The 9,620-nt window shown below is 44.7% G+C and overlaps 1 protein-coding gene across 2 annotated transcripts in view; it reads left to right on the top strand.

Annotated features, from left to right (window-relative positions):
* unc5cb (unc-5 netrin receptor Cb) overlaps window positions 1–9,323 on the top strand; it is a 214,527-nt gene extending 205,204 nt beyond the window's left edge. For both annotated transcript variants that reach the window (XM_052525803.1, XM_052525802.1), the window contains 5 exons: window positions 4,198–4,431; window positions 5,022–5,171; window positions 5,261–5,425; window positions 6,073–6,251; window positions 6,431–9,323. In XM_052525803.1, the coding sequence (XP_052381763.1) occupies window positions 4,198–4,431; window positions 5,022–5,171; window positions 5,261–5,425; window positions 6,073–6,251; window positions 6,431–6,590 (888 nt within the window). In that variant the 3' untranslated portion in view covers window positions 6,591–9,323. The remainder of the gene's footprint in view (window positions 1–4,197; window positions 4,432–5,021; window positions 5,172–5,260; window positions 5,426–6,072; window positions 6,252–6,430) is intronic.
* The last annotated feature ends 297 nt before the right edge of the window (window positions 9,324–9,620 follow it).

Here is a 9,620-nt window from a genome sequence, read left to right as displayed (position 1 = left end):
ATTTCAATGAAATGACATTGAACCTACGTGGAATAGATGTAGAAATCATCCCAGTGGATGGTTTCCTAGTTTCCTGTATTACTCCCTAGATCCTTACATTCCTAAATAAGTCTTAACAAAGCAGTGCGGTTTCTAGTAGTTAAAGGTTGTGTAGAACGCTACTACTGGGATAATCTCCATTCCTGTATATTTCATAGTTTCCTGTATTACTCCCTAGATCCTTACATTCCTAAATAAGTCTTAACAGAGCAGTGGGGTTTCTAGTAGTTAAAGGTTGTGTAGAACGCTACTACTGGGATAATCTCCATTCCTGTTTTATTTCCTCGATTCCTGTATATTTCCTCGATTCCTGTATATTTCCTCGATTCCTGTATATTTCCTCGATTCCTGTTTTATTTCATCGATTCCTGTATATTTCATAGATTCCTGTATATTTCATCGATTCCTGTATATTTCCTCGATTCCTGTATATTTCCTCGATTCCTGTATATTTCCTCGATTCCTGTATATTTCCTCGATTCCTGTATATTTCCTCGATTCCTGTTTTTATTTCCTCGATTCCTGTATATTTCCTCGATTCCTGTATATTTCCTCGATTCCTGTATATTTCCTCGATTCCTGCACTTAGAGAAGAAAAGGGTTCTGAAAGGGTTCTTCGGCTGTCCCTTTAAGTGAACCCTTTTTGGTTCCAGGTAGATCTAGGGCTGTTGCGGTGACCATAATACCACCACACCGGCAGTAATGAGTCATGACCGCAGTAAAATTCTACGTGACTATTAAGTCACGGTAATTCCCTCTTATGCATTCTGGACATGTGTTAGTAGAACCCAACTGGTACTCAAGGGCTCTATTGTCCCTCTAACCACTCTGACATCAATGCAAACGCAGTTGAAAATCACACCAAACACTTATCATCAAAACAGTATATGCTTTTAAAACTCACCTCACTGCGATTGATCAATTTGAAGAGAGAAGTTCAACAGCAGGTTGAAAGTGAGTGGAACACATTTTCGTTGTGGATGTTGTTTCAAAGCCTAACACGATTAAATGGACAGCGCTTTCTAATTCAAAACACCCATATGCATATTAGAGCTTAAGCATATGCATAGGATTATATGAGTCAAAGCCCCCTCCAAAAAACAGAATTAAAGTAATGCTTGTGCCGTTATGCAATACGTAGCCTACTGCATATTACACATGGCAGAAAAACATGAGAAAACACTGATTCAAGTTATCTTTGGTACATAATTGGTCGCCAACAGTTTAATGAAACATATGTCATTGTGAAAACATATTACTATCGATTTCCCCAAACAGATTTCACTTGGTTTCCCAAATGAAGCACTGGGTAGCTGCAGGAACCGGGTTAGAGGTCTCCATACAGAGTTTTGGCTCAACTGTCACGATGAAATAACCGAAGTAGCCTACCTGACATGAGTGAAACTAACCAGTGGTCTCATATGGATGACAGGTATTTTTTCTCCTACCCCTATTCCTGCTCATTTGATAATGGGCCATTCTGAATTGAAACAAATGTTACATATTAAATTGAGAATAGTCTGATGGGTGAAAATACAGTGTGGTCACTTGATGAGAGAACATTGTGTGCAGCCTGAGGCAAGGAACAGAGCACAAGCTTCCTCAAACCATCAATAGCCTATAGTCGCATGATGCAGCTCATATACACTGTATATACAAAGGTATGTGGACACCCCTTAAAATGAGTGGATTCGGCTATTTCGGCCACACCCGTTGCTGACAGGAGTATAAAATGTAACACATAGCCATGCAATCTCCATGGACAAACATTGTCAGTTGAATGGCCTCACGGAAGAGCTCAGTGACTTTCAACGTGGTACTGTCATACATAGGGTTCCACCAATTCCAAGTCAGTTCGTCAAATATCTGCCCTGCTAGAGCTGCCGCTGTCAACTGTAAGTGCTGTTATTATGAAGTGGAAACGTCTAGGAGCAACAACGGCTCGGCCACGAAGTGGTAGGCCACACAAGCTCACAGAACGGGACTGCTGAGTGCTGTAGCGCTGTAGCACGTAAAAAATCGCCTGTCTTCGGTTGCAACACTCTTTACCGAGTTCCCAACTGCCCCTGGATGCAACGTCAGCAGAAGAACTGTTCGTCGGGAGCATCATGGAATGGGTTTCCATGGCCGAGCAGCCTCACACAAGCCTTAGATCACCATGCGCATTGCTCGCTGCCGTTGGACTCTGGAGCAGTGGAAACTTTCTGGAGTGATGATTCACGCTATACCATCTGGCAGTCCGACGGATGAATCTGGGTTTGGTGGATGCCAGGAGAACTCTACCTGCCAGAATGCATTCCAACTGTACATTTTGGTGGAGGAGGAATAATGGTCTGGGGATGTTTTTCATGGTTTGGACTAGTCCCCTTAGTTGCAGTGAAGGAAAATCCTCTGTGGAAAGGGTTCTACATGGAACACAGAAGGGTTCTTCTACCTGGAACCAAAAGTGTTCTACCTGAAACCAAAAAGAGTTCTTCAAAGGGTTCTCCTATGGGAACAGCCGAAGAAACAGCAGTGGGTTTTAGACTAGTTCAGAGTTGTGTAAAAGTTTGTTGGAAGGAGAAACTATAGATTACTGTATATTCTGACTGCCTAACCCATCTGCAGTCAGTGTGGGAGCGACTCAGAGGAAGATGAGGGTTTGATGCGGTAGCGAGAGACTGGTTTGAGCCAGTAGAGCCTTTTTTCAGCTGTTTGTTCCACTGCATCACCAACATGCATGTCCTGTCAGTCTCAACACATTCATCACCATGTTACAGAGCCGTCACTGCCCATATCAACATAGTGACGCCATATTGCATCAGCACAGTGAAATCTGATGATTATCAACTCACAATCTGAAGCCTACAGATTGTTCTAGGCCTTCAGAGAGAAGTGTGATTCGATGTGTCTTGGACAAAAAACAAAAAGAAAACATGGATAACAGACATGAGAATCTCCACGATGTTGATGTTACTACTGTAGGAGGTATATGAACATTTGATGAGGAAGTCATCTGTAATATACATACAGTGTTTAATGTGGGCTACGTAGCGTGTGACTATGACGGATTGCCTTTGGGCAGCCAATAAACCGAGATTGCGGCGGGAAAGCGTTTAAACAGAGAAATAACTATTGATTATATCTCAGCCTGTCAGCCATGTGGATGGTAATATCCGTAGATGATGCCTGGCTGCTTTATATCAGCTTCTCTTCCCGCTGAGCTGAGGCCAACCACACACGTACTGGAGGACTGGCCATATATTGCTTTTGCTATGACATGCGCTGTCAGAATGGTAGCTCTCCCCTCTGTTCTCCCCATAGAGAGAGGCAGTCAGACAGGCATAGGGAGAGAGATTCAGCGTCTGGCTCTTATATTACCGTCGTACAATGTGAATAATCAAACGTCTCAGTGATGTGTCCAGCACAGTGAGGTGTGTGTGTGTGTGTGTGTGTGTGTGTGTGTGTGTGTGTGTGTGTGTGTGTGTGTGTGTGTGTGTGTGTGTGTGTGTGTGTGTGTGTGTGTGTGTGTGTGTGTGTGTGTGTGTGTGTGTGTGTGCGTGTAGCAGAGTGTAATGAGTAACATGTGTCAGTCAGTAAGTCTCTCCTCACAAAGAGTCTTTCAGCACGTGTGTGTGAGGCCTTAGCCCAGTTTTCCACTGTATTGTAATCATCCCCCTAGTGAGGAACACTCATACTGTCCCCCAGGATCAGTTAAAGAGCCTAATGACCAGCTATAATACTGCTGTTAAATGCCCCGGCTCTAAATAAAATAACTCTCTTACACACAGTCACACACACAGTCACACACACACTATGATGGTGTCATTCCTCTTCTCTCTGTCTGTCTCACATAATGGGTTGAATGGATGCCAGGCTGTGTGCTGCTCATAGTAGCGTCAGGATTACAGAGCTCAGCATGCCTCTTGACCCAGTTAGACCCCGACACCAATAATGAAACAGGAATATGCTCTCACATGATCCAGCGTTGTCGTGACTGGGGGGAACTAGGAGAGGGACATTATGCTATAACCTCATACATGGTGGTCTATTGTTAGACATGAAACATTTAGACGTATGTAGGGACTAGGCAGGCACATGTATACATTTACATGGATACTATAATCACACACAGTCTCACACTCACCCTCCCACCCCTCTCGTTCTCTCTCTCTCTAGGAGGTAGTGGTGGTAGGAGAGGAGAACTTCACCACTCCCTGTTACATCCAGATGGATGAGGAGGCGTGTCACATCCTGACAGAGACCCTAGGGACCTACTGCCTGGTGGGCCAGTCCTGCAGCGCGGCCACCACCAAGCGGCTCAAGTTGGCCATATTCGGCCCCGTCACTTGCCCTGCTCTGGAGTACCACATTAGAGTCTACTGCCTGGACGACACACAGGACTCACTCAAAGTAAGAACAATGTGTGTGTGTGTGTGTGTGGGGGGGTGGGCTATCTGCATGTGTGTGCGTGGTGGGATGAGGCTGTGTGTGTGTGTGTGTGTGTGTGTGTGTGTGTGTGTGTGTGTGTGTGTGTGTGTGTGTGTGTGTGTGTGTGTGTGTGTGTGTGTGTGTGTGTGTGTGTGTGTGTGTGTGGTGGGGGGAGGGTGTGTGTGTGGGAGTAGCCAGCAGAAGCGTTATAAGGGGAGATGAGCACATGCATTTGAATATAATCTCCATCATCAAGCTGCTCCCGGAGAAATTATGCCGTGCCCTCACAAATATGTCCTCCCCCCCATCACAACACATTAGAATACCTCTATCCGCCTACACTGAAGAAAGATAAGGTGTCATTATTACTTTTGGGAGGAGGATAGGACCCGGTTATTTAGTTTGGGATGCGGGGTAATGAGAATTGGGAATGATCATGTTGAATGTAGAAGTGAATGTCAAAGGTTGGGAATGTTTCTAGATGGATCGTATCCCATAATTCTCTGCTTCAAACAGCGCGGATAGAGTGGTTGTCTCATGTCTTAACCCTGTGTGTCTCTGTGTTATTATAGGAGGTCCTACAGATGGAGAAGCAGATGGGAGGGAAACTGCTGGACGAACCAAAGACTCTCAACTTCAAGGACAGCACCCACAACCTGCGACTGTCCATCCACGACGTCCCACACACACTGTGGAAGAGCAAGCTACTAGCCAAGTATCAGGTACGCACAGCAAACACGGAGAGTACAGACACACAAGCACCCTTGGTGCCAGTATTAACCCCCCACCCCACCACCCCCTCTCTTCCCAGGAGTTGTCGTTCCAGCAGGTGTGGTCTGGGTCCCAGAGGAACCTCCACTGTACCTTCACCCTGGAGAGGTTCTGTCCCAGCACCGTAGACCTGGTCTGTAAACTGTGTGTCCGACAGGTGGAGGGGGAGGGACAGATCTTCCAGCTGGACACCACCCTCTCAGAGGTAAGGAGATATTAGAGTGTCCAGATAGAGTACGTATAGTGTACTAATAAACATTTACATGCTGAATCATGCATACATGCTCAGACAAATCAGACTAACTTGATTTAGTCGGACTTACTGCTAACTTGAATTGAGGCTGCTGTTATATCAAACATCCCTGTCTTTTTCCATGTCTTTGTCCCTCCTGGGTATTGAGTTTAGCCTTCTGTCAGTGAACTAATTTACTCAGACAGTGAGCCTTGAGCCTGCTGCACAGACAGCCCTCTCGTTGAGAGCTTGTCTGTTATGAGAGTTACAAGCATTACTGGTTTTATATTTCATAGCTCCACACAGAACACAGATCTAAGGGAATAATCACAAAGAGAATATTGGAGCAGAGATGGAACAGGGAACATTGGATAGTGTGCATTGTGTAACTTGCCCTGGCCCTGGCCTTAGTACTGTAGACACTCGTCTCCGTCTGTCTGGGGCTTTCTGTCTGACTAGAGGCTAGGAGCTGGCTAGACAATTTGATGAAGACATGCACCAATTCGAATGAGAACTAAACTTGGAACCCTAACTCCAACAATCAGCTCCCAAAGAATCATTTCAGTCAATTCAAATAGTTGAACCCTGTACTGACATCAGTCTCTCTCTTGCATTTCCAGGACACCCAGAGCATCGACACGTCCCTGCTGGACCCAGCCAGTAACATCACAACCCTGGTGGGGCCCAATGCCTTCCGCATCCCCCTCTCCATCAGACAGAAGCTCTGTGGCAGCCTGGACGCACCACAGACCAGAGGCAATGACTGGAGGATGCTGGCACACAAACTGAACCTGGACAGGTAGTGATGTGACTGGATGATCTGTGTGTGCGTGTGTGTGTGTGGTACTGTCCAGTGTTACTGAAGCTTGGCCATCTCTTTTCTTCTCTCTCTCTCTCTCTCTCTCTCTCTCTCTCTCTCTCTCTCTCTCTCTCTCTCGCTCTCGCTCTCTCTCTTTCTCTCCCCCCTCCCCTCATCAGGTATCTGAACTACTTTGCCACTAAGTCCAGTCCTACTGGAGTGATTTTAGACCTGTGGGAGGCACAACACTTCCCAGACGGGAACCTTAGCCGCCTAGCTGCCGTGCTGGAGGAGATGGGTCGCCATGAGAACCTCATGCCCATGGCAATGGACCACTGACACCTGTCCGTCAAATAACAGGAAATTCCAGGGAGGAGTGAGAGATGAGTCAGGGAGAGAAGGCGAGGGAGTAAGAGCGGCAATCTGTTAGCTGACATGCAGAACAGGCAGAGGCCGACATTTTTTTCAATCAGGGAACACACAGACATAGTGACACACACACACGTACATACATACTTATCATAGCCATGCTCCACTCCACAGTATATTGGGAGTAACATTTTGACAAAGGAAAGAGAAAGTTAGTCAGCTCTGTCTGTTCTCTCCCTGGTACAGTTTCCTTTACCGGGATACAGTTTCCTAGGAAACGCTTGATAGTGCTGTCCATATAGTGGATGTGGTGACAGACTGGCTCAGAGCATAGGACCATGGGAAGGAAGGGGTGGGGCGGGGAAGGGCCTCCAACTCCACCTGCCCCCATGGATCCTCATGGTAACCCCTGTAAACAACATTGATGTTGAATGACTCGTCAATATTTCTGATGGAAGAACTTGTTTCAGTGACTATATAGGTCTGTATTTAATAACACATCCATTTATACACAAATATCTCTCCTTTTTTGTCTTTTATGCAGCCTAACGTTGAGTTTTCCCTTGTGTTCTTTTCCCCTGCTTTCGTTGCACAGTTCTTTGTTTTCATTGTGCCACAGTGCTGCCTAGTGGATTCTCTTAGTAACAACACCTATTGTACAGTCACTGATACAAAGACAATAGACCTGTACATAAACAAAACATTGAAAACTGTAACCTTTTACAGTGTAAAACTGTCATTATTAATATTAGCTGTTATCATTCATGTTGTGTATTATTACATTGTTTTAAACTTATTTTTTGTTGCTTTTTATTCTGCAATTATTTACAATTTGCATATTTAGTTTGAAACGATTATATTTGGGGTTTATATTGCGCTATCAAGGGTTTGCATGCTAGGCCATGAAACCCATGATGCTGATACAAGGAACTGTCTGAGAGGTCAATGAGAGGTCAGTCAGGCAAGTCATCTCTCACTCACAGCATGCCAGTCAGCATAGTCAGAGAGGAAGCGAGAGGTTCCACTCCTGTCAAAATCTGTCCACGCGGGAATACAGCGGTAAGCAGACCGCCTGCCTTCCCGCCTTTGGGACAACGACTCCCATTGTTAGGGCGGAGACTTGAGCATCTAGTCATTATATACAGATCTCTGGCATAGTGGAACATCGCAATCTGCTCTCATCATATATGGTCCCCTGATGATGACCTTGTCCAAATGAGACAGAACCAGGGTAGAGGAAGAGATGGGAGTCTGTCTTCCAAGGTGGAAGATGTGTCGTTTGTTGATAGACAGACGGTATATTTTTTTAGGACTGATGCAGCCTGATACGATTGCCTTTTACCAAATAATTGATATTGATGTAAAATTCCGCGCTAATGTCTGAATACCTGTAATCTGATTGTTTCACACGAGCAGATTACTAAATGACAACATACACTTGAGTATAACAGACATTAGGAATTTTGAGTTACTCCCCCTTTCCCCCTCAAGACAGCCTCAATTCGTCGGGGCATGGACTCTACAAGGTGTCGAAAGCGTTCCACAGGGATGCTGGCCCATGTTGATTCCTATGCTTCCCACAGTTGTGTCAAATTGACTGGATGTCCTTTGGGTGGAGGACCATTATTGGTACACACGGGAAACTGTTTAGCATGAAAAACCCAGCAGCGTTGCAGTTCTTGACACAAACCGGTGCGCCTGGCACCTACTACCATACCCCGTTCAAAGGCACTGACATATGTTGTCTTGCCCATTCACCCTCTGAATGGCACACATACACAATATAAGTCTCAGTTATCTCAAGGCTTAAAAATCCTTCTTTCACCTGTCTCCTCCCTTTCATCTACACTGATTGAAGTGGATTTACACCCTTCAGAGCCTGGTTCCTCTCTAGGTTTCTTCCTAGGTTCCGGCCTTTCTAGGGAGTTTTTCCTAGCCACTGTGCTTCTACACCTACATTGCTTGCTGTTTGGGGTTTTAGGCTGGGTTTCTGTACAGCACTTTGTGATATCAGCTGATGTAAGAAGGACTTTATGAATACATTTGATTGATTGATTGATTGAACAAGTGACATCAATAAGGGATCATAGCTTTCACCTGGATGCCCCTGGTCAGTCTATGTCTTGGAACGAGCAGGTTCTTAATGTTTTGTATACTCAGTGTACACTAACAGTTACTGTTGACTGTCAGTGGGGGGAATGGAAATAGGTGAAATCATGTGAACTTTGACAGATTATCAAATTATTTATCTTGCAAAGGGGAAAGCATTAAGTATAAGGATTTTATGATAGCATATTTGTATTATATGATAGCATATTTGTATGTGTACAATAATTGAAGATGACTGTCGACCCAACATTCCTTGAATAGAAGCAGCGCTGACAAGAGTCGTTTGATTAGTTTTGGTTAAAAAAAACAAATATTGACAGTTGTGTGAGCATTTTCCTAAAGCCGTCTATGCAAACTTTGCATCCTTTATATAAAAAAAATGTATGTACTGAAAAGTGCTAGCCGTTGCATTCCATCGTTCTCCTGAGGCTTCATGGGTAATATTGTATGTATAGTGAGAATGTGGCCAATTCTGTTCTGGCATTCATCATGTCACTTGCAAATGCTTGCATTTCCTCTGTTAAGTTCCTGTACAAAGTGTAAGAAAGAATTTTTAAAACTAATAATAAATTATATTTATATGCAACACTGAAAGCAGAATCTGAATCTTCTTTTCCACTTTCTGGTGGCTTTCTCCGTTCAATCTGTATTGCTGAAGCATTACAGATTGTGTGACAGAAATGTGAAGGTAATTTCCGATTGAGAGGACATGCAGTGTTCACCATGAATGCAGTCTCCACTAACGCGGGGACATTGCCTTTAAATATCAATTAGGCTGTAACTCTGAACTTCCGCGACACGGATTGAATAGAGGCCTAACACTAGCTACCACAACCTTAACCCTAGCTTCATGTCCCCAGATCAACCCCAAACCTAGCCATCCATAACCCA

Source organism: Oncorhynchus keta, chromosome 9 (assembly GCF_023373465.1).
Source record: "Oncorhynchus keta strain PuntledgeMale-10-30-2019 chromosome 9, Oket_V2, whole genome shotgun sequence".
Classification (NCBI taxonomy): domain Eukaryota; kingdom Metazoa; phylum Chordata; class Actinopteri; order Salmoniformes; family Salmonidae; genus Oncorhynchus; species Oncorhynchus keta.
This window is presented reverse-complemented; position numbering and strand designations above follow the sequence as displayed.